The sequence below is a fragment of the Mesitornis unicolor genome, unplaced genomic scaffold, assembly GCF_000695765.1.
Source record: "Mesitornis unicolor isolate BGI_N332 unplaced genomic scaffold, ASM69576v1 scaffold9605, whole genome shotgun sequence".
NCBI classification, from domain to species: Eukaryota; Metazoa; Chordata; class Aves; order Mesitornithiformes; family Mesitornithidae; genus Mesitornis; species Mesitornis unicolor.
The window spans coordinates 106,306-131,891 of record NW_010184791.1 but is presented as its reverse complement, the minus strand read 5'-3'; the positions used below and the strand labels follow the sequence as shown (position 1 = coordinate 131,891).

The 25,586-nt window shown below is 38.5% G+C and overlaps 1 protein-coding gene across 1 annotated transcript in view; it reads left to right on the top strand.

Moving 5' to 3' along the window:
* Positions 1 to 10,231: 10,231 nt before the first annotated feature.
* RALGAPA1 (Ral GTPase activating protein, alpha subunit 1 (catalytic)) overlaps positions 10,232 to 25,586 on the top strand; it is a 119,094-nt gene continuing 103,739 nt past the window's right edge. Inside the window, exons 1-10 of the mRNA XM_010184596.1 lie at positions 10,232 to 10,292; positions 10,842 to 10,952; positions 11,476 to 11,525; positions 13,541 to 13,598; positions 14,237 to 14,280; positions 15,203 to 15,380; positions 16,158 to 16,273; positions 18,954 to 19,092; positions 24,217 to 24,425; positions 24,789 to 25,028. Of these exons, the coding sequence (XP_010182898.1) occupies positions 10,232 to 10,292; positions 10,842 to 10,952; positions 11,476 to 11,525; positions 13,541 to 13,598; positions 14,237 to 14,280; positions 15,203 to 15,380; positions 16,158 to 16,273; positions 18,954 to 19,092; positions 24,217 to 24,425; positions 24,789 to 25,028 (1,206 nt within the window). The remainder of the gene's footprint in view (positions 10,293 to 10,841; positions 10,953 to 11,475; positions 11,526 to 13,540; positions 13,599 to 14,236; positions 14,281 to 15,202; positions 15,381 to 16,157; positions 16,274 to 18,953; positions 19,093 to 24,216; positions 24,426 to 24,788; positions 25,029 to 25,586) is intronic.

The following is a 25,586-nucleotide window of genomic DNA, read 5'->3' as shown; positions in this document are numbered from 1 at the left end:
GGCTTCAGCCGGGGCCGGGGGCCGCTGGACCCGGCGGGCGCTGCGAGGGATGCTTCGCTTCCCACTGTTGTACTGAGGCCCGTACGTTTCCACCGCGTTTGAAGGTGGAATTCATTTGGCAGCTGTGGATGGAGGCAGAAAGCTGGTGTGCTTCCTCCGTGAATTATTCTTTAAAGCTACATAAATGCTGCTCAGTCGGTTCGCTTGAACAGAAGTGGCTGATAAGCGCTAATGGTGCCTTTGACTCCCTGATCCATTTCTCCTAAATGCTTACAGTAACAACTTCTGTTCGTGTACAACAGTAAGTGCTCACCAGAGTAGATGTAGATGAGCATTCATACAGCTTCTCTGGAAACACTTTTGGTTTGCCAGTTGGTTAAGGAGGGAACACAAGCACTTAAGTACTGCCACAGTTCTGTGTGAACAGCTGTTTAACCTGACCAGTGAATTAGAAATTGTGATTATATGAAATAATTGCCTAATTAAAAACCCGTGGAAAAAAAACTCCAGAGTTAGCCATTCCAAAATAACTTATTTGCGTGTGTTTGAGTAATTGTCATCAAGCTGTCCTTGAAAAAAGTTTGCTCTGGAGCGTCTTTTGGGTTGCTTCTGACAGTTTATCAACATGTGAGCAAGGCTGGGTCGAGGGCAACTGTATTCTATAGTTAGCACAGAGTACTGAATGGGTTATTTTGGGTTCTGCCCACAGTCTGGGGGTATTTAAGTACCTTATCCTTGGCCTCCAAAGCTGGATTCTTTCCTTTCAAAGGAAAGCAGTTACTGCTCCTTTTTTTCTTTTGTATTGATGTTTGAAGGAACAAGTGTTCTGTGTGTCAGCATCTGCTGCTGTGTGACTTATTTTCTGCGACATAATAATTATTTAGACTTTTGAAATGAGGAATGATTGGGTAGGTAGCTATTCCAAGTCACTTCAGTAGTCAGATGTATCCTCTTGCCTCACTCTTCTTAGCTAGCTGTACTGAGCCTGTTGTGGCTTACTTTATGTTGATGTATGTTTATTTTTAGCTACTTCATCAGTTGAAACTTAAGAGGAAAGAGCATTATAAAGAAACTAAGTACCTCTCTGAATTTAGGTTTCCTGGATAAAGTATGTTGAATATTTCTGGTTTTGCTTTAGTCTGCAAAACAATCTGTGTGATTTTGATCTGTTCTTTATTTGATATTTCTGTTGCTTGTCTTTTATTTACAAGATTTTCCTTCAGCTTTGTTAACTCTTGGATGCATTCTGTAAGATGCAAGCCATGAGCTCTGTGTCAAGCAGACGTTCTTACCTAATCTAAGGTTTCTGCTTACTGGACAGACTAAATCTGCTGGGGCACATTTTCATGGGATAGCCATTCCCTTTTTCCTCCTGCATATGTGTATACCTCAGCTGTTGAAGCACATCTCCCACATAAACTTTCTCCAGGTTTGGGAGAATACAGTGTGTGACCGTATAAGTAGAGAAAGGTAGAAGGGGAGTCTTCTGCTTGTCTGTCTTGGATGCATCTACAAGATTTTGTCATCATGCACATATTCCAAGGTGCACGAGATACAAAACCAAAGTCTCTTTTTTTGAGGTGTAGGATATTTCTCTGTACTATTACTGTAGTGCAAGAGAAGTATATAGCAGATTATTTCTAGTCTTGTCTTCAGCTGTGATCACCTCCTTGCCTCATCTCTTAAATTTCTCTGTTCCCTAAACTGGCTTTCAAAGCATAAGCTCTATGCCCTTTCTTCTCCAGTTGTTTCTCTGACTGGTCTGCGGGGCCAGATTGAAAAAAATAATGTTCCCACAAAACGTTTCCACTGCTGCCTGGGGTGGCTTTGCATGCAGGCACCATCCTGCAGCTTGAGCAGTGTAGTGCTGCATTTTCCTGTTTATCTTTTTTCTTCAGTGACAACTCCCACAGCATAATAATTGGCACGTTTCCATGTGCTAGCTATCGCCAACAGGCTATCGGAGGGGAGAAGGGAGGAAATCTCAGTTCAGCATCTTTATGAATGAGAAATTATTTGTTTTGCTTATTGTTCTTAGTCCCTGCGTATTGGAGATTAAAAAAATATCCAGAAGAGAATTCTCTGCTGTTTCACGTCCAGGAGAAGGAGAAAATTTTCTCTTACTCTTAAACTCAAAATCCTTTCAGTAGGCCTGCAAGGTGTATTGGATCAGAATTAGTTTTCTTCCTGTACTTCTTAGTTTTTGGTTCAGCAACGATAAACTGAAACGTGGCCTTGGAGTCATGGTTAAGACTTGAGGGGAGGAAATGGAGTATTCATTCATTTTCCCTCTACTTTATCAAGGCATTCAAAGCAGCAGTTCTGCAGTAAGCTAAAATAATGGAATAGTCATGAAAAGAGGCAGAGTGCCTGTGAATTATAGACTGCTGATTGTCTATTAACCAAAAAGGAGAACTCTAAAAAAAATTCATTATGGTAAAAGATTGACGGTTGGATCCTGCAAGGCAATGGTGCAAGTCAGGGATTATCTGAAAATATTTAAGATGGTATAATGTGGTTGCTAGTAAAGACCTGAAGAGACTGAAAAATTTCAGAGACCCTAATATGAAGCTAAGTGAATGGATAACACAGAGGCAAGTAATGTTTATTTTTAACAAATTAATAGTGTACATTCAATGGAATTACTTAAATGCCTCTTACAAGATAACTTAAAATGCAGTGAGTTGTATCATTTCAGGAAAAGTTATCTTGTCAATGGTGACAGCTCAGTTTAAATTTAGTGAAAAATGTGAATTAGTCTGATTGGATAAGGAATATGGAAAGTTTTGTGTCTTTGTAAAACAGCGGTGCGCCATTACACCAAATATCATTGCAGCATTAGTAGTCTTACTGCTCTGATCAATGTGTAGAACATACATAGAAGATTTAGAGATGGGAATGACTCAGATAAGAGTAAAATTTTAATGTGAAAATGCATAGAAAGCTTTGGAATCCCTTTCTGTAGGAGCTCGTAGTGAAAAATATGTAAACATATATGAAGAGGACTGGGAAATAAAGTCTATTAAGTCCTACCAAATATGAAGTTACAGTAAAAGATTTTTTGCTGGGGAAGAACCTGAGTGCTAGACTATCAGTTATAGTCATATCAGGGGAAATGTATTTGTATTTTTCTTGCTGAAACTCTTTTGTAGATAACTGCTCTTTGCCACTTCACGCCAGGGTCCTGTCTGACTGATTCTCTGCTCTGTTCAGCCTTTTTTGTAATTGGGGAACCAAGGGAAATTCAGGGAAATTCAGGTGACTAATTCAGAATGAATTAAATTATTTGTTAAAGTAAACGTAATACGTGACCAATTTATGCACGTCACAGGCGTAAAGTTATTTTAATAGAACATAAAGCCTTTAGGAGGCCTCCAGCTAGTAATGAATATTATTATAGCTAAGAAATACTAAGAAAAATTGGGATGAGGTTTAAGTGTCATATCTTGAGACATAGTCTGTGAGTGAAGGTAATGTGCTTTTCATTGTTTTCCTGCTGCAGTATTTTTCTTGAAACAGCTGCAGCTATCTGCTTTAAGAGATTTGATTCTTTGGAGGCATATTAGTTTCTTCTCATAGGGAAGTGTTCTTTCCCTCCCCACTTTTTTTTTCCTCTCCTTCTTAGTTCTGGGAAGTACCTTTGTCTCATACGGTGCCCTAATACTATCTTAGTATGTGATTTTTTTATCAAGCTGTTCCTCTGTCTTGTTTCTGTTTGCTGGAAAGGCCATAACAGTTCTGTTTGCTGTGAGCTGCTGTGGTGGTTAGAGCGCATCACCCGTGAGCGGGAACAAATGGAATCCCCTTGTGGGGTCTGTACAGCAGTGGCACAGCCTTCTCAGGAGCCAGGCCCTGCTGCAGGGACGGCTGCCAGCTGTGGTTAGTGCAGGTGTGATCACCAGGACTTTCCTAGCAGGTGGAAGTAGAGCACATAGTGGACCTTATGGAATTAGGTACTGCCTGCAGAGCAAAGCCTGTGGGTTTCCAGAAAAATATGTATTTTTAGCTGTTCCCAGTGTATTTGCAGCTAATCACAATTTTTAGGATCATTAGCAGGAAACATGGAAATGATATTGCATTGTTCTTGTAACCAGTGTTGCTCAGTTTAATCAGAGTTCAACATCAAACTAAAATTCTACGGTTTTAAAATGGTAGTTTGTAAAAGTTTGTTCTAGTAATCCTTAAAGCATCAAATCACACTTGATTTGTCCTTTTGTTAAAACAGTGCTTTGAGAACTCTGTAAATAATTAAGGCAGCTCGATATGTGACCCTTTCATAGTGTCATACCTTAATAATATTGACTTCTTGGTTTGTTCTGCTTTTGATGTCAGACATTTTGCTGCTACCTGTTGAATTTCCAGTTTCAGTCAGAATTTTTAAATACATGTATTTAATAAGAAAAAGCTAACTCCCTAAATAGTCAATTATTTCTATGTTGATTTAATGTTACCATGTGCAAGCAAGTCAAATTAATATACTTGGTTTAAGATTTACTTTCAAGGCTGAATTTGTAAGAGATTTTTTTTTCTTTTTTCCCCTTCATTTTGTTTTTGTAGAGGAGGAGTTACAGACCTGTAACCTGTTAATTAGTAAAGCAAAAAGAAATACACTGTTTGTCAAAAATTATTTTGTTTACATCTGATGTCTTAAAAATGCACTGCTTGTATCTCTGCAACTGGGGAGAGAATGCTGGTAAAATGTAACACTGTGAGAACAGAGAGCTTGAAGTGTGTGGTGTTTGTTACTATTTTATTTTGTGGTTCTTGATGGTTGGTTGGTGCTCGACATCTCGTGTGAGCGATCCCTGCAAGGAAAAAGCCAAGCTATACTGGGCAGAATGAAACAGGCTGCCTTGGACATCCATTCTGATATCTGTTTAAATTTATTGTTTAAGATCAAACAATATATTGCATTTGTCTAAATTGATTTTAGTTTAAGAAATATATTTCACTGGCAGTCAGCCCTAATGCTTCAGCTGAATGGCGTTCATTGGTGTTGCACATCATCAACATCACTCACTATAATATCACTTATATAGTGTAATAAGTGAAACATGTTTTATGGCTCTTAAAGTGAGAGGCAAGTGAGAAGCTACAGCAAAACTAGCTGCCTGGAATTTTCTTTGGAGATAGCAGAGAAGTTTCTGTGGATGTGCAAAGCTGTGTTATTTTTGGCAGGAGTTGTACTTGTTTTTTTTCCTTCCTTCCTTTCCTGGGCATTCTAACTGCAGAGGACATGTCACCGCTGCAGTGCATGGATTTGGCTGTGAGTTCAGTGCAGTTGAAGAAATGAGACTTGATGTTCTCTCAGTCTTGACTTAACCTTGAACCCATTCTGTTCTGTTTTGGCCGGGAGAAAAGGGAGAGGATTGCTTTGCTTTAGGATTTTGGCCAATGTTTCTACTTGCAGCGAGCCGCACTGGCCAGTGCTGCTGGCCTGCAAGGGTGAGGGCTGGAGTCAGATCAAAGCCCCAGACTGGACAAAGGGGCGGCTCTGACAGCTTGGATGCGAAGGAAAGGTCTGTGTGGGTTTAGCTTGTGGCAGTTCAGGATGAAAATAAGTACATTGCTACAGAAGTGTTTGAAGTTGCTTAAATAAAAGCTTAAGTTCTGGAACATGCATGAGTTGTTACGGAAGCATTTCTTCAAAGTTTACTGATGTAATTCTTCTAGAGGCTGCAAGCAACATGAAAGAATTAGCTTGGAGAGCTGTCAGCTGCTGCTGCTTATTCCTGTAGAGCACTGGTGGTGGAATTTGTAGCAGTTTGCATGTAAAAGATATTCATTGGTCCTCTTAACCTGCTTATTCATTCATGATGGTTTGTTTTTTTCTTTCTGGTATGTTTGTATCTAAAAGGTGGCGGTGGCGATCCTGATCGGACTTGTCTGATGCAAAATTGAAGTCCATTAAAAGATTTCTGGAAGCGTGTTCCTTTTTCAGTACCAAGCCCCTCAAGAATATTTTCCTTGACAAAACCTGAATTTTGTTTTATCAGCTCTTAGTGATCTGAAACAGTAAGGGCTAATGTGAAGTTCTTGTTTAACAGATTTGCATTTGTAGCTCACTGTTTGAAATATCAGGTCTCTGTCACTTTGACAGTCTGTTAACTGTGCCAGACCACCAGTTAGTACTGGAGGTTTCCCACTTAACCTTTCTAAATGATGTGCTTTTCTATTCACGAGACTATCCCGATGTCACTGAACATCTGTATTGTTTTGCTGTAAAACAGCTGGTAAATTTTTCAACTGGGGAAATTAAGAATGAGTAAGTTCTGTTGGCCGTTTTGCTTGTATGTTAACTGAAATTGAGGACGCTTAGAAACCTCTTGCTTTCTAATGGCACCGATTTGTTATGAGAATTGATACTGGACACTTCAGTCCATAGCTGGGCTCCGCTTGACAGAAATAGATCTGAAGTCTGGCCGTCTTCCAGGTCATTGTTTGCCGCAGTTGTCACTGGTGTTTTATTTTTGGGTAAGGATCAGGGAAAGTGACTTAAAAGGCAGTAAGTCTCGGAATGAGACAGGATAATGTTTTCCTTATACTATGTGCCATAACAATTTTATATAGAAGTGCTATTAAATTCTGAAATGTTTAAAATCCAGTGTAGAATTAACAACTTGATCTGTAAGGATGTAGACTCTTCTGTTAAGTGCTGTGGTAAATGTCTGCAGTGCTTTGTGTGATCTGGTGAATGTTAATGTTATTTTCAGAAAAGTTAATATATATCATAAGACCTGTGTGTGTTTTATTTTAGTTTGAATTTCAGTGTTTTGGTTGTTTACCTTTAAAGTTCTGTCCTATGCAGAAAGTACAGGTTTACCTGCTCTAAAATATTTTAATTTCATGCAGCAGGCAATCATCTAAATAGTACAGATGCATTTCCCTTGCTAACTCAACTAATTTGTAAATATGTAACATGTTGTGGATTAGATTATAATAATGTTTAGAGTAATAACGCAGAATACAAAATCAACAGGGAAGGCAAATCGTGTATATGTTAAAACCCACAGAGATTCTCTTCCTACAGAGGATTGGGGTGTTGTACATGTAAACTTGTAAGCTTTGCAGAGGCTTGCTCAGGTGATCCTTTTAAATACACAGTAAAACCTGGGTTCCTTTTCTGGTTCATGTTTGACATGTGACAAAGTCATATTTTAAGCTCTCTCCGGCGGTACTCTTGTATTGTAATTCTAAGTTTGATATGCTATTCAAATACTATCTTATTTCTAATATATAATAGTAAAGGCTTTCGTACTTTTGTGTATTCCTGCTTGAAAAGGAATGTGGTGATAATTGAACCATAATAAAAGCATTGGAGCAAATAGGTTTCAGCTCAGGCAGAGTTCTGTGGCAGAATAAATTTTCTGCAAGAAAATTTTGGCCTAGAATCTTCCCTTCCTAAAATGATCGCTGTGAGCACTTAAGGTTTGAATATCTTACTGAGATGCTGGGAAAGAATGTAACCTTTCAGGAAGTTTTGAACAGTTAACCTTCAAAAGAGTTGGCCATTTGAAAACATAGGAGAGTAAGTTCCTAAAAGTACAGTCACATGTAAGCACAGAAGTTGGCAGGAGCAGTGGAGAGTGTTGGGTTTGCAGTTTTTTTTCCCTTTAGTCCTTCTTTGCTGCAGCTCCAGTCTGTAAGGTGGGGAATACTAGAACTTCCAAATTTAAATGCATTTCAGCTCTCGCAATGAGGGTCATACAAATAGCTTAGATAACTGGTCTTCCGTTTTTAGTTTTGTTCTGTTTCGTTCATCAAAATAGAACAGAAACCCATAAGCTGAATACAACTTCTAAAACTTAAACCAAAAAAAGGGAACGTACCTGCTTAATGCTGAACCTAGAAAAAACTAAAGCTATTTTTAGAAAAGTTTTGTGGGAAGAAGAAAAGGACCGAGAAACTACATTTGTCTCCTTAAAACAAAACAAAACCGCTACTGAACACACAGAGTTAAGGCAGAGATCATATCTGTACTAACTTTTAAGTTACAGAAAATTATTAAGGAAAAATCAGAATCAAAGATCTGTGTTTCCTGCTCATGGGAGGCGTGAAGAAGGCTGCATTCTCTTGACGAACAGCTTCTATAAGTGATGCTGGAAATCTGGATTTTAGTGTATTTGAGCTATGTTTTTACAGTAGAAGCTTTAGTTTTTACGTTGTTGGAATACAGTAATGTCCTGTTTTCCCTTCACCCATTTGGAGAAACTCTTCTAGCATTTTATGTGGTGCCAGATCTATTTCTGAGTCCTTCCCATCTCCCAGTCTGGGCATAAGTACCAGCAATACAAGGAATACATTAGTTTGTTGGTTACATGGATCTGTGGTAGGAGAATACAAAGTTATTTTGTTTAAAAATCAATAAATAACTGTGAATGAGGGAGGAAAGCCTGTTTCTGTAAAATTGAGGCTATGTCTCTCTTCTTAAAAAGACAGAGAAGATTAAGTAGCCAAAGCAGATAAGCAACTTCCTGCAAATTCCCAGTTCAAGGCTGTTTGAAGAGGACGTACATATGCTCCTTGCAGAGGAAATTATTTCCACCTTTTCATGCAGCATTCATGATACTTTGGGAGAGCAGAGACAGTGATGTGGTGTTGGAGAAAATGGTTTAAGATGAGAAAATTGGAGAGCTGTATCTTTCCTCGATCACAGGAATAAAGGTGAACTGAATGTTTTAGAAACATTTTCATTAGGAAAATTAAACCTGGATCCTTAATTAATGAAGAAAGCTATAACTGTTGGAAATTTTAATGTTAATCAAGGAGAGTAATAGTGTCTCCATACATTATTAGTCCTGTCTATTGTGTTCGGGATAGAGGTCACTGTGAAATGGGATGATGTATGCAGCTGGCCAGACGAGGTGATTTCCACAGCAAACTCTTCTAGGGTCTACATTATTATCTCTATGCTGTATCTGCTTTTTCTGAAGGTATGCTTTTCATGTTAATTGGGTTTTAATGGTAATAACACAGCTCTACCAATGCTTCTCTGAGACTTTTCTGAGTTAATCTTTAAGATTGAGTCTTTAAAGAATAGGTTTGATTTTATTTTTTTTTTAATTATTATTTGCTTCAGAGTTGACCCATGTCTGGGGAAAGAATGAGGGCCTGTTTCAGGAAATGAAACATTTAATGTGCCTGCAAAAATGCAGCATTCCTCTGTGTTGTCTGGCAGAGGCCCTGTTTAACTGCTTCCGATCTCTTTAGTATTTGGAACAAGTTTCTACAAAGCTGGAGGTTGGGTAATCGTGAAGATGGTCAGGCATGTGCTTGCCACTCTGCACCGCTAAGGTTAATGCTAGCTAAGCTGCCTTGTTTTAAGAGGTGATCTTAGCTGTTAATATAGCAATGGCTTCTCCAGGAGCACTCTGGCTTCACCACACTGATTATACAAGATGTTGGCAGAATGTTTTGGTACTGCAAAAATTGTATTGGAAACTTTTGTAGAATCATATAATTGTTTGGGTTGGAAGGGACCTCAAAGATCATTCAGTCCAACCCCTCTGCCATGGACAGAGACACCTCCCACCAGACCAGGTTGTTCAGAGCCCTGTCCTACCTGGCCTTTTATAGCAAGATTTGTGATAAAATTGAGTTGACAGACCTGTAGAACCACATGATAAAATAGAATTGAAAATATGCCATGCTTTTGGCCATTCTGTCAATTGATTGTGATTATATATTTATACACTACCAGTTGTATATCCAGTCATGTGAGATGGTAAAGATTGATGTCATTCTAAAAAGGACTAAAAAAATGATCAAATAAAAAATTAGAAGGGTATTTATAAAAGATATATCTGCAGTGAAAGATGATGCCTCAGCCTATAGAGCTGGTGAAGGGTATAAAGGTTTTGTTTGCCTCATCTCTCCATATTTTTGGGGGTTGGTTTGTTTTTTTTCATGTCAATATTCTGAAAGGGGGGAGTTTTGCCGTGTAAAGTCCTGTCTCTCTGTTCTCTGTGCTTCCACACTACTGTTCTGGCCACCTGATTTCTCTACTCTAATGTAGTTAAATAGCAGGACAGGGAGTGTCTTTTGCTTCAGTGAGTACTAATGCTTGAAAGAATTGATTGTTTTAAAAGATCAATTTAAAATTAATCTAGATAAATCATTGTGTATTTCTTTAACTGGGGATTTGTACAAAACCATCTCGGAGGTTGTGGAAAGAGAGTCTGGAAACTTCCCTTGGGGGTGCACAGGAAAGCACATCCTCTTTACGCTCACGATGATGTTTCTACCTTGGCGTATCCCTGAGGTCCCAGCTTCTGATCTCCTGAGACCACATGGTCAGAGCAGCATGGAGGACTGGGCCAGGCTGGAAAGGAAAGTGCATGTTGGAGCAGTGGGAATCCAGTGCTGCTGTTTGCTTCCTCCCAACCTGTTTCTCTACAGAGCAGAGGTGGTCCTCCCTTACCATCCTTTTCTCGCTTTCTTAAAACTTAAAGTTCTGTCTAGTAGTTACAGTTTGGGACAGTGATGGTCTTCCTGTTTTAGAGCTTGGGCAGTGTCACTAGCTTTATTTCTATTAAATTCACAGTTAAAACAACATTCATTGGTACAGTGCTAGTCCTGGTGGGATTCTGGTTTATCACTGGGTTTTGCGGGCATTACTGTCACACAAGAAGACGTTGCTTCCTGTTTTAAAATTCACTAGGTAGTTATGGCCTGCCATATTGAATTACTTCAGTTTGAAAGAAATAAAACTTCAGGGACAACTTTACCAATAATAATTCTAATTTCAAGTATTATCAGTTCTTACTACTGGATAATGATATGCAGTGGTTGACTCTGAATATTTGAAAGAAATAAAACCCATGTTCTCTTCTGTTTTGCAGAGAATGCAGAATCAATTGATCTCAAACAGTTTTTCGACCTACATTTCTCACATATATATTATGTGTTCTTTGAAAACTTTGTGACTATTGAAGTTGGTCTTAAACAAAAAGGTAAGTATTTCAAATAGAACGCTTTTTGTCTTCATGCTTCTGTGTTTGTTATAAAATAAAGCAAGGTGTCATAAATAAAGCACAGTGTCTGTGGTCACAGATGACAACATTAAATGTGTAGAAATATGTGTAAGCTCTAACTTTGCACATAAAGGCAGAGCAGTTTGAGGTGCATGCCATGGAGGTGAGCAAGGAGAATTTATTCTCCGATGGCTGTTTTTGCCCTTTTGCAAAGTGAGGATTCTTCAGTTGATAATGCTGCAGAATTATTCTGAGTTTTGTTTAACAAGATATTGTGTAACTTAATCTCCACCAACTGTTGATAGCATAATAGGGGCTTATGCAAACTACTGTAAAGTGTAACGAGGAAATACACTTCTTTTTCAGAAGGAATGCAAAATAATTCTTGTGGTTGTAGAAATGCGTTATTTTGTTTTACACATGTAAGGATCTTTGTCAGTGTTTGTTACATTTTGTTTTGATAATGAAAGTGTACCTTCTATTTATTTTTAATTGCATCTAGGTCACAAGTCTCAGAGAGAAGAATTAGATTCTATTCTTTTTATTTTTGAGGTAAGATAACTTTAATACTCCTGTATGAGTTTTTTACTTTGAATTAAGTCCTGTTGAATAATGACAGTGCAGCTATCCTACAGTTGCCTGGAAATACGCTTTACACATAACTGCATTCCTTTTTCTTTTGCTTAGAGTTGAATATATGTGCTTTGTGTGAGAAGAAAAAAAATTTGACTTGCAGTTCTGCAGGAATATGTCTTAACTGGAGAAAGATGTTTTCTGTAGCTGCAGATAGCTCGTTACTTTTTGGTGGTGGTGTTCTGCTCATCACTTCCCTCCCACATGTACTGTACACTTTGAAATTCTTATAACTGTGATCTCTGATTAGTTGTGATTTTTTTTGACCTTTTAATTGAATGTTATAATAGAATAGTTTGGGTTAGAAGGCACCTTTAAAAGTCATCGAGTCCAGTCACCCCTGCAATGAGCGGGGACATCTTCAACTTGACCAGGTTGCTCAGAGTCCCGTCCAACCTGACCTGGAATGTCTCCATGGATGGAGCATCTACCACCTCTCTGGGCAAACAGTTCCAGTGTTTCACCAACCTCATCATAAGAAATGTCTTATATCTAGTCTTAATCGACTCTCTTTTATTTTAAAAGAATTACCCCCTACTAAAAAGTCTGTCCCCATCTTTCTTATCTGTCCCCTTTAAGTATTAAAAGGCCATACTAAGGTCTTCCCGGGGACTTTTCATCTCCAGGCTGAACAACCCCAACAACCCCAACCTTTCCTCACAGGAGAGGTGTTCCATCCCCCTAATCGTTTCTGTGGCCCTCCTCTGGACCCACTCCAGCAGGTTCATGTCTTTCGTGTACTGCTCCCTCTGGATGGCATCCTGTCCATCAGCTGACACAGCTGTAACACTCAGCTTGGTGTCATGTGCAAAGTTGCTAAGGGTATGCTCATGTCATTGATGAAGATATTAAACAGCACTGGTCTCAGCAATTTTTCTCATAATAAAATATTGTTGCAGAAATAGTTTTATAGACACCTTTTATTTTTGAAAAGATTTATTACTTGAAAATAGCATTTCACAGTATCTTTACCAAAAGCATATCTTGAATTAGAAACTAATTTAACTAAATCAGAACATTTCTGAGCTTAGAATGTCAAGTTTTTGTTATTCCTTTTTGATGGAGGCTTCTAAGTAAAGAACAAGGATTGTGGTTTGTAAAAATACGTAAATACAAATTCAAGATTTAAAAAAAAATCATTTTTTTTTAAGGTACATTGGTGCTTGGAACAGTAGGGTTAACTGTTACAAGGAGAGTGAATCTGAAGAGATCTGGGTTTTTTTGCTCACTGGTTCCTACATGAAAGGGGTATTAGGTGACCTGTGCTTTGGAAGTAGGTGCACAGCATTCTAGAGGGCCAGGATGAGGAAATCGTTTGGGAAGTCAGGATGTTTACAGGTTGCTAATGCCTCTAGCATAAATGATGAAGTGCCACATAATAGCTTTTTTTAAACTGCCTTTGTCACTAACTGTGCTGTTTTTTACCGTCTGAACATGGTCTTCCTCCAATCTAGCTGGAGGTTGTTAGACCACTGTTTTATTCCTTGTTTTGCTGTAGCTCGATACCCTTTTGTTGAGAAGGCTGAAGCAAATGTTTGCCTGTGCCACAGAGGCAAGTTCACAGCTGAGCATCTTGTCTTAAGCCACTGTAAAGGTGGAATTAACCTAATACAACCTGTTGTGAACAGATTGTGAGACAGGTCCTCACCCCAATAAGCAGTAATGTCCAGGAAAGAGGCAGTGGAGCCAGATAAACTGCAGTAACATCTGAAGTCTTCAGTGCAGGGCTTGTCAGACAGTCTGCCACAGCCTTTGGGCTTCTTAGCTTTAGGAATGGGATTATCTTGAAAGGACAGTAATGCTTCCAAGGAGAGCAGTGTGGAAATTTTCTAAGTTAACCCTTCAGGTTCTGATCTGTAGCCATAGTGCAAGCGCTCTTTGGTCTTCTGAGTCTGGTATCTGCAACATAGATCCTTGGGTTCTGTTTTTTGTAGAAAATTTTGCAGCTTCTTCCAGAAAGGATTCATCAGAGATGGCAATTTCACAGTATTGGTAAGTTGATTTTCTTTCTCCTTATTTTTTAAAATAAATCTTATTTTTTATTATTAGTTTGTGCTAGTCATTTCCTTAAACTTTAAGTTGTATAACAGGGATTATAGTCTTGCAATTCTTGCAAGCGAGAGGAAGCAGGGGTGGGGGGGGGGAAGAAAACAAAAAACCCTACCAATGTAATGAATGCTTTTCTGGATAGATTAAAACTGGGGACCTGGAAATAGAGCAGTGGCTGAGAACAAAAAAGTGCAGATGGAAGGTTGCTTTGTAATGATATTTTTTCTGTAATGTTTTCTCTTAGTACTAAATTTAAAAATTGGACTGAGGTCTGTATTTGTAAATGAGGAATGCTGCTGTTATGGACATTGATGACTTGAGAATCATTTACTTTTAATGTGCACATCCCAAAAAGTCACTGGAGAATGATGTTGTGGGTTATGAGGAAGCTATGAAAGGTGATCTTTTTTGTTCCCTTCTGGCATTGGAGAGTTGCCTGAGGATATCAAGTTCACCAAGATTAAATTGGAGATTGCCAAGGACTTGTTTAAAAGTTACTATCAAGTCTGACCGAGAACTCTGACATCTTACTTAATAAAGAACGAGCAAACGTACATACAATTTTTTTTCTTTCTTTTTAGGATTGATTTTGAAGAAGCTTCTTCACACTGGAAATTCATTAAAGGTATTAGAAAAAGTTGCATACTACTTTTGTCTAAAATGCTTAAAAATACAAGTAAGAACAGAAGGGCAAATTTTCATGGCGAAAAGACAGGAGTGAGAACCAGATCATGACTTGTGTGTCATGAAAGGATGACTTCAAATCATCAACTTTGTGTCAGTAGAGCTACTTACAGTAGCAATGTGCTTATATAGAGCAGCCAAGTTAAGAATGCGTGCAAATGGTTGAAGGGTTTGTCTTAAAGCAGAAGCCTTAACCAGTCATTGTTAGGAGCAAGGAAACTGGTTTTGGGGCTCAGGCTGTCTTGGAAGTGGAAGATTATCTAAGCCAGAGACCTATTGGTGGGTAGTGTAGTATCAGTTGACCATGGCACAGAAGCCATCCATGTGTAACGTGGTTTTGGTTCTGCACCAGAGAACCGTGCCTCTCCTCTGTACACCACCTGCAGGCTTGGCTGGTGCTGAAATTCTCCACTGTGGGAGCCAGGAAGGGGCTGCTCTAGGACTCCATCACCTTCCTTGGAGAAGGAATGGGAGAGGGTAGAACGGATCCTTCTGCTGCAAAGAGCTCACTCTGTTGTCGTAATTCACAAACACAGAGAGATTTTAATGATGATCTTTGTATTGTCTGAAAAATTCACTGCTGTTGTCAAACAGGTGACTAGACACGTGTTGGTTTTCTTCCTCTTCTTTCAGAGAAAACCCTGTGGAAGAGATTTTGTGAGGCAAACAGCAGTGAGGGTGCCAGGGTTGTGCTTGCATTTCAGCAGGAGCAGAGGATGTGCTAGCTTAGCTCTGCTGATTGCTGGTGGCCATATTGTCTGTATCATCTTTTCTACCACCACACTTCTTTGTCCAGGACAAATGGAAATGCTTTTGTATGTTCTGGGACAAGTTAACTTGTTCTGGGTTTTTTTTCCTTTAAGATACGGCGAGAGGGTGTGCGTCTGTTTCTTCTGTGGCTGCAAGCACTGCAAAATAACTGTAGTAAAGAACAATTATGGATGTTTTCTTGCTTGATTCCTGGATTTTCATCCCCACAGTCTGAATATGGCCCCCGAACACTAGATAATCTCATTAACCCTCCTCTTAATGTTCAAGAAAGTAAGTAATTTGGTAATATTACTAAATAGTCTACATAATTCAATTCTCAGCACAGAAGAGGCAAGTTGAAGTAATGAAGAACTAATATATGTATGTACCTAGGGAGATTATGAAGCTGTTAATGAGTATTTTAGCAGTTTATCAGATCTTGTTCCAGTTAACTTGTTCCAGATAACTTGTTTTGAAGTTATCTCGTGTTATATCTCTACAGTAGGAAAGGAATAAATCTGAAGGGGATGTAGGCAGCATAGAAATGCAGAGTGCAAAAAGTGAAATGTGAACATCTGACTTCAGGAACAAGAGAACCATAAACTCTAAACCAGTTTCACTGTACAGGTAAAAGAAGTGTAGAGCTAGTACAACTTCACAGAAATGTTACTGATTGACTGCTAATTGAAGAAAATTGTGAGAGATGCAAGCAAAGATTTGGCATTTGGGGAACACAAATGTTATGCTACTGTTTGCATAAATTCCAAAAGAAATTGATTATGCCTTTTGGAAAAATAGCATCTTGGCAAGTAGGTTCCAAAGGTGCACAGAGAGTACTGAGTTATTATCTGCTGTGTCTTTACATAAGTAAGAAATCAGTTCTGTCATGTTTTAGCAAAAATTTCCTAATTTTCATTAATCTGTGGGTGGATTATTTTGCCTGTAACTGTCTCTGCTTACCTCAGTACGTTTCTGCTTTTGTAATGGGGTAGATATTTATGCATGAGAAGAAATGGTCTAAATGTAGATGTACTTCTTTTCTTTACTTTTCTTTTTGTTTTTAAATAGCTCAAGTGACTATAGAGGAAATCACTCCACTTGTTCCTCCACAATCAGGAGATAAAGGACAAGAAGATTTAACAAGCTATTTCTTAGAAGCACTTTTGAAATACATTGTAATTCAGGTATGTTCTATAGTTTTCAAGCAAACAATTATGAAACAACTAACACCTGTTAGTAACACTGTAAATGTATATAAAAGTGTTTTAAACATTCTTTCCCCTTGCCCCTCCGTCCCAGGTGTTCTTTGTAAAAGTCCAATTCTCCTAGAAAGTCTTCATTTCTGTGAAGATTCATAGTTCTGTTACCACAGGGTCTTGCATCAGATTGCAGCATGGAGAAAAAACAACTTGTCAGTTACTTCCAGAAATGCTCATTCCAGCTCCCTTCCCATTTCAGCCTTGTCTTTAACCAGTGGAAGGATCAAGTGGGCTCTTTCTTATTATGTGGATTTCTTGGTGGTCAGGGACTTTGCTTTTCAAACTTCTAACTGAAATAATTGAATTTTTGTGATGTGGGCTTTTAAGAAGTCTGAGCAAACTTTTGCTAGCCTTTCTCCTTGGTTATGCTCGAACTAACTGGCAAAACCAAACCTAAATGGGATGTCAGACTCAGTGGGTTGTAGGACTGGGACTGCCAGTGTCTATGCTTAGGGTCATATTTTTCCTCCAGCTGTCTTTCTGGAATTTCTTTTGTTCCAGTAGATTAACCATACAGCCTCTCCATTCATTAATGGAAACACTCTGAGCTACTGGAAAGCCCTGGTTAGTAGAAATGTTCCATGGTGTGTTTAGAGGATGATGCGGAGATTATGGCTTTCTAGCAAGAGCTCATGGGTTTTTTTGTGATCAACAGGAATGGTGCCATGTCTCCTGTTGGTATCTTAACTGTACTTTCCAGACTTGAGTTTTAGGAGACTTGTAAACTCAAGTGTAATACAGTACGCTGCATAGAGAAACTTTGGGGTTACTGCTGCAGCTGAGCAAGCGAACTGAAGCTGAGCAAGTGAACTGAAGCTGATCAAGCTTCTCTTCAGGGGAAGCAATGAGAAACAGTACATATTTGGAATACTCCAAATCTGGCAAAGCTTTTGAGTTAGGTTCTGCTTGAAAGTAGCCACACTGCTGAGATTACACTCGCTTAGTGGCATTGCTATGTGACACTAGGTAATAACATCTTGCAGATCCCAAACTACCTGAAAGGCAGATTATGATGCTAAAATGTGCAAAATGAAGGTCTGAATGAGAATCTAGTCCATGGTGTGCAACTCAAGTGCATGCTCTGTCCTTCTCTTCTTACTTTGGCACTTCCATGATCTCAGCCAGTACATCAGATGCAAGAGCTCCTGTGAAAAACTGGCTGAGCTGTGGTATTTTATGTAATTGATTTGATGGACTGTTAGCACATAGTGCTTCCAAGCCTGCTCTGCTGTTGTGTGCCCAGCAAACTGCTTGGCTGCATGACATGCTGTGGGTGCTCCAGGGTACTGCCTTGTGGGACAGAATTGTCCAGCAGAACCCAGCTGGGCTTCTATGCATAGGTTTTTCTTCATGCGTTTGCAGGTTGTGCTAGAGACAATGGATAATGGCACAAATATGGCCAATGTTAAACTGAAACATTTCATGGCTCCTCTTTAACTGTCTTACTTTGTGAACTTGCAGTGCTGGAATAATTTGCAACCTCATTTTGTTACTTCCAGCATCTGCTAGTTTGAAGGAATGATCTGTAGGCTACGCTTAGTGATGACTGTTCACTTTCAATGAAAATATCCCTTACATATTTGAAGACAACTGCCCTCTCTGTATTAAATCAGTAGCATTATATTTAAGTTCATTGAAACAGGTGTCATAGAACTTGTTCACTATGTGAATGCTGAAGTCTTTTGCTGAAGTCTCTCTACAGGCACTGATAATTTCAAGCTGAATATTTACTTTTTTATATTAAATTCTGCTGCAGGACTTTGTGTCATTAATTTGTTCATATTAGTCATTATTGAACTGTCTTGGGGATGGTCATATATATTCTAAAGGCCATTCTAAAGGCCCGTTGTCCTCAAAATAGATCATAACAGAACTGTGGACTTGGAGTAAGGAATGGGGGAAGAGAGGGAAGGGGGAAAAAAAAAGGCAATTTTTCAGAAAACTTCCTTTATTTTATTTGTGGTGACTTGACAGATTACCCAACTCTGCAGGCAGATGAATTCTCCTGGACAAAGATGGAAACTGCACGTTGGGTTAGTTAGTAAGGAGAACTTACCATGCTTTTCAGTAGGAAAATATTTCATAATGGGGAAGGCTTAACACTCATGATCCATGAAAGTAGATCTGTGTAATTCAACTTTAAAGTTGTATTTTCTGCTGCTTGTGGTTGACAGATTTGTTTGTTTCATATTGGCAGCTGCACAAATGAATCCAAGTACCTATTGTAATGAATGTATGGACCCTTGTTAGTTCAAAAATAATTGTTCTTTTCTTATAAAACATTTTGAAATAAAAAACCGGTTTTATTAAGAACAATCAATTTGGGTTTACTCCCTGATTTGGCAAGATGGCCGTGAAAGTAGATGTATTTCTGTTGGTTTCACTATTTGATGTGTTCAAGTTCATTTTGAAGTAATATTGTGGAAGAGAGCGGTATTTGTTTCATTGACATTTTGTAGCTGACTTCTGTTCCATCTTTCTAAAAGTTTTAATTAAAATACATATGATTTAGTTCCAAAGAAATAACTTATAAAGAAACCATTTCATCAGTCATCTTTCTTTTCTACTTCTAGATGTTTACTTTATCCAACTTCTTTTTTTTAAGGTTAAGAGTTTAGAATGGAAGAACAAGGAAAATCAGGAAAAGGGATTTTCATTTCTATTCTCCAATTTTAAGAAATACTACTTACCTTCTATTTTCCCAAACATCTGTAAAGAGACCAGCTTGTATAATCCTATACTTGGTGAGTGTTAACACAGCTGATAAAATAATTGTATTTTCTCTAATAGCAATTATAGCAGGGTTTTTTTTTGCTTGAGTCATGTTGCCAATAAAGAACATTCTCCAAAAGTATTTCTTATGAAAGAACATTGTGGTTTCTATTCATGGTCTTCAGTTCTGTGATCGTGGAGGTACCTGAGCCTTCCATTAGAGTCAATCTTGCTTTATTAACCTGATTCAGGTAAATGAAATGTTCTTATAAAGTAGTTCTTCAACATGACCTCTGTTGTTGATTTAAGTTGTGCCCTGAAGAGAGACAAGGTGTTAGTGTGCTGTTCTTTGAGGATGTTGGCTTTATCTGTACAGAATCACAGTGTTTGGATCATAGAGTGCTAGCTCATAGTTCAGTCAGGGAAAAGTTAGTCATGTTTTTGTGTCAACTGTATTTTGTGAAGAGCTTGCAGTAGGGAGAGAAAGCTAGAATTTACCACAATCTTGAAAGCTCACAGTGCTAGAATATGTCTTTCCATGTAGAGAGCAGAATTTTAGGTGTTTGCGAAGCAAACTTAACTAGAGCCTGTTCAGAAGTTTTTGAGCTCATTCTGCACTAGAACACTGTGTATCTTGATTTTGCTAGCTCAGGTTTGCATGCACTTGTGCACCTTTTGGTTGTAAGCTGAGTTCAGGACTCTTGTCTGCAAGGCAATGCTGCGTACACAGGCTTTAAGCTGCCATTTCATTACTTAAATAATATGGACCACCCCACTGCTCCTCTTACCTGTTGGTGCAGCATCTCACAAGGATTAGGAGTGATCTCCAGCCACAATTTCATATTCTAAAATCAAGCTGTCAGGGAAGTTTGTTGAAAAAGCTCTTACTTTCTACCAGTCCACATATGTGTATTTGGATTGCGGCTTTCTTCAGAGATGAATGTTTCAAAACCATGCTCTCCTGAGAAAGACGAACAGTGGACCTTCGCATCTAGAGGAGATGAAACAGTATAAATCCAGCCATAAGCAACAGTAGAACAAGAGTTGTGTGAAGATACTGAAGATGTTCAGTGATAAAATAGCCATAATAGGCATGGTAGGCAACGCTGAGAAAGCAAACCTGCTGCTTTTGATGTCCTTGAACAAGAAATGTGGAAATTCTGTTTTCTCTTTCTATGAGGATCTTGATTGAGCCTTCCACAGAAGTGTTACAGTAGTCCTCTATTTTTTCTGTGAACTATAACAAGAAACTTCCAAGGCCCTAGTAAAGAAGAGGACAATGGGGAACAAGAAGAAATGGGCACGGATCTCCAAACTACTCTCAGTGCCTTTAACTGTGCAAAGTCAGCAGCAATGACCAGGATTTTAGGAAGAATACAGTAATGAAAGCAACAGAAACACTGGTAAGTAGAACAGTCTTTTCTCCTCTAAGAAGTTCTTCTCTGGCATGCTTCTCCCCACCCTATCTGAAAACAATCTGGTGCCTGTTCTGCACAAAATTGACAGCATTAAGCAGAAAACAGGGAAAAACTTGGGCACTGAGTCTGCTACTAAAACCAGAAGTTCTTACGCAACTGATGTTATGTTTAATTTAGGAGAAGTCATGAGCTACAAATCAAAACAGTAGTATTAGTAAGCAAGCATTGATATAGGGCTTTATTGGAGATAGTGTATTGGATTGATTTTTATTTATTTATTTTTTCTTTCTGTTAAGGGAGATTTTCAGATGAGTATCTTGGTTACATTAACAAGCATTCCAGTTAAAAGAAGCTAGTATTGTGCCTCCTCCAGATTCTGGCTTGAGAATTACAGGCTTAGAAGAGCCCGTGAGATTGGGGACTTATTTTTTTGCTTTGTTTTGAATGTCTTTTAACATCTGTTTAGATTCTGTAAGATAGTCTTTGGAAAATCCTTAGTAAGAGCTACAAATATAGCAGTAAGATTCCAGGGGCATAGTTTCTTCCATCCAGTAATGTGCCTTTCTGTGCCATTTCCAAGCCATTTAAATGGGCTCCTTCATTTACAGGGAAACAATTAAGTGGGCTGTCCTACAGCTCTCTGCAGCTCTTCATTCCTTCTGAACCCTTTATTGCCTTGAAAAGTAAGCATGGTCAAAACTACATGCGTCCTCCATTATAAGTGTGTTTTTGCTAGCCTTTTCATTTTCTGCCCTGTGTGTCTTCCACCACCTACAGCTTCCTGCCCTTTTTGGCTTTCTCCACTCCCTGCTCTTCCCCCTCTGGGAACTTGGTGTAAGCTGGTGCCAAAAAGAAAACAGAAAGGGAAAAATGGAAGATTGTGGGAAGATAATATTTCATCTTGTGCTGTTTGAATCAATCTAATAAGCTTCTCTTTTGCTTTGATTTTTTTTTTTGTCAGTGTCCTCATCTGGAGCCTTGACACCTACTTCCAAGATGGACAGAAATGTGAAAAAACAAAATAACTGAAGCAGGGTACATTTGAGAAGCAGCTGCAGCACATGAAACAGCTGAGAGGGAATAGTGAGAGAGGATGTTCTGAGAAGATATAATGAACCTTACAGAAGGAGACTGTGCTGCAAAGACATGTGTACTGCATGTCTACTGAATGTCTTGTCCTTTTGAAAATACTGCCATTATTTCAGCCTTCGAGCCCTGCTGAATGCTAATAGATACCAGAGAGAACCGATTTCTGCATCTTTAAATACTGTGCTACCAACACCAAACATTTGCTTCCTTTTTTCACTGATTGTGCTGCTATACATGCTTCTGTTTAAGATATATTAAACTTTAATTCTTTTACTAACCTACTGCTTTCCACAGAATGAAAACAATGTACTGGATTTTATTTGTAGTAAATAAACTCTTTGTAATATTTTTTAAAAGTAGTCTGTGCATTTGTTATTTACTTAGGTGAATGGTATGCAAGCGTCATGTAGTTTTTTCCTCTAAAAATAATTCTTTCATTAAAAATAATGGATGTAACTTTAACATCTGTTTTGGAAAAGTTCCTCAGTTTAGCAGCATCATGATGAGTTTATCACTACTTTTGTATGTGGCTTTTGAAATGACATTTTACATACCAGCGTGGATATCCTCAGTGCTGGTGCTGGATGCTGTGTTGTGTGTTCATAACAATAGCAAGGAAAGCTTTATAGCGGTCTGGCAGGTAGGCTGTCTTCACTTCAAATGCCTGAAAGTACATATGGCTCTCTTAAGTTAATTACCTAGATAGCAGCAAAGAAGGAATCAGCTGCTATCTAGATTTATTCCTCCTGGATTATGATACCATATCCTGGCAGAAGTTATGCTGGATCCCTTAAAACAACTCTTGACCTTGCATTAGGAAGACACAGTCAGAGAACAACTTCATATTCTTTAGCATGACTACGTTGTACCTTCTTTGACTCCACCATTAGTACCTTTGAACTGCCTTCTGGCCTTTAAAACCATGGAACGTATCTCTCGCTCATGTACCGCAAGCAGAGTTGGTTTGGTTTGGTTTGGTTTGGTTTGGTTTTATTGGGGTTTTTTTTGTTGGGGTAATTTTGGTATGAGGTTTTCATGTCTGTGTGCTGTCACCAGATGAAAATGGTGATACCAAAACACCAGCAGCAGGGTGTGTTCTGAGAGGTCATGTGATAAGCAGTCCTTAGACAAATTTTCATCTACTTTTTGTGTCAGCAGATCTCATACTTGCCTTTCTAGAATGAGAAATAGAGTTGGGACACCACTCCCAGAGAAATGTCGTTCACATCTGAAAGTTTTGTAGCTGCTTCAGATTGGTAATCGGTATTGCAGTACTGTTCTGCACCCTGCCTTGTGTTGGGAAACCCAGAAATGACATTTTGCAGTGTTGAGTTGGCTGATACATGGCTGGAGTTGAACTAGACTGGTGATATTTGTCCTTGCAGAAATGTGCTTTATGCACAATTTAAGAACTGTCTGCCCATGTGTGTGTATGTCCCAGCAATCTTTGTAATGTTTTTACTGGAGATGTTCATTCCATCCATGTTGAGTTATAAAGGACTCAACTTTTTTCTGAAGCAGCTTCACGAATAGTAATGACCCTGTCAGTGTCTTTGTCACTGGCACAGTAGAGAACCAGAAGAGCTGAACAGTTCTGAACCGTTGTGTAGAACGTGGGATGGAGAAAATGGAATTGTAGGTTATAGACCCCAAATAACCACAGTTCCTGCCAGCTGGTGTGTCACTGGGCATCATTCATTACATTCCTTGCAAGCTAGTGCAGAAGCTGTTGCCACAGAATCATCTGTCAGCAAAGTCACGGGAAGATGCAGGTGCCCTTGCTCTGGCAACAAGGTCCATCAAAATTAGCTACCACAGATGTGGCATTAGATTTCCCCACTATCGCCATAATTAGATGTTGGGATCTGTAGCAGTACAGAACTGGTGAGCCTAATGATCGCTAATTATATTGCTTTAATGTAGATTGCTGCAGATCAACATAGAGCTCTTTCTAGGGTTGCTTTAGGATGTGTGGTGATCCCTTGCACCTAAACTGCATCTGCTTTCCCCAGTAGGTTTGGCAGTAGGGAATGAGTGACATAAGGGACTCAAATCTGTAAAATGGTGTGAGTTACATAAATTGTTGCTTAGGAGCTTTAATGACTATAAATACTTCTTAAAATTTAAGAGATTTGACAATATCTTATTTCTATATGAAAGCAGCTCTCTTGTATAGACCCTATTCTAGTCCAGTTAACAGTTATTTTGCTACTTAGAATACCTTTGTAACTTTCAATGAATGTGTGAAATAGTGAGTTTGCTGAAGTTTATCTTTAACTATTGAGTATAGCATGTAGCTTAAAAAAAGCTGAAAACAAAGAAAAGAAATGTGTTTACTTGTTTAGAAAAAGAAATGCAAGCAGGGATGTAAATAACTTTCAGGTAAAAAAATAGAGGTTTTGTGTAGCAGAAACAAGTTGCTGTCTGTTGGACCAGCAGTATTGTGTCTCTGGAGGAGAAAATTACAGCATTTTGGTGTCTTATAGTCCAGTCTTGAGACTTTATTTGTCACGTCCATTTCGGCACATCTTGGATAAGTTGTGTAATAATGAATATGAAAAAACAGTGTATTAGTTATGGGTTTAGGATTTCTTTCTTACATAGAGCTTTCTCTCTGCACATATTGTTAAGATGTTGTTTTTCTTACAGATATACCACAAATGAGACCAAAGCCACACTATGTAATGGTTAAGAAAGATGCTGAAACCAATGAGGCAATATATTGCACAAAGGAACCTTTTATTAAGGCTCGTGTTATTGTCATTCGATGGTTGGTGTCTTTCTGGCTCGAGCCAAAACCTCATACAGGACCTCATATTCCTGGGATGGAAGGTGAAAATGTGCCAAAGAATATTCAGGTAAAACCAAATAGACAAAAATGTGTTTATTTTCATGTTTTTGTCTTGGTTGTCATGTGTGCTCTCCTCCACTAATTATAACTAATGAAGAATTAAAAAAATAAATTTCTAAACAAATTTTCTGCTTATGAATTCACTTTAGAAGGACTCACTGTGCTGCTTTTTTTTGTTTCAAGTTCTGCTATTTTGATTTTAATCAAACAGACATAAGAAGCCTTGAAATGCAGTGAATCCTACCTTTAGGGTTTTTTTTTCCTGAATTCTTTGTACTGTTTTAAATTATACTGCTGAATAACTTAAGTTGTACTGTTCAATTGCTGTACTAAAAATGAGCTATGAAATACTCTTTAATTTTTGTTTCAGAGAGCAGCTGCTAGCATGGCTTCAAGGGAGGACAGCAAAAATGACAGTACCGATAAGCAGGATAGAAATGCGGAGCCAGAGCAATCGCATTCTAACACAAGTACTCTCACAGAGAGAGAACCGAGTTCTTCCAGCCTCTGCAGTATCGATGAGGAGCATTTAACTGATATTGAAATTGTCCGGAAAGTCTTTTCTTCTAAAAGAAGCAACGTTAATTTTCTAACTGAGATTTTTCGGCAGGTAAAGAACCCTCTTTAGAATGCGAGAATCTTGATTATTGTATTGTAAATTATAATGATGTCATGGTTTTCTTTCAAGAGCATTTGCTAAGCAGAACATTATATAAATGTACATTTTTTTTCTGTCATCATGCCTTTAAGGTTTAGGAATTGAAAAGTTAAAATTCTGACATGTTTTCTGTGTAGAATATTACCGATTCCTTTTTTTTTGGTAATTTTATTTCATTAATAACCAGTTCAACAACATTTAACTTGGACTTTAGAGTTCCTCATAGACAGAAATGTTTGATCTTTGGAGTCTTCTGCTGTTAAAGAGCTGGTTTAGGAGCAGTGGAATGTCCTTACCTTGATAGGGTTCATCAGAAGAGAGACAGATGGCTATAGAAGGTAACAGCTTCTGCTTCTGGCTTTACTACAACCAGAAGTGTTAGCTGAGCATACTCAAAATAGTGTTGTGAGAAACTGGAAACTATTAAACAAATTTAAACTGAGAACATATGCCAGAATATGGTGTCTTTATTTATAATGTGAAGATATGTAACTTTTGATTTCAGTGTGG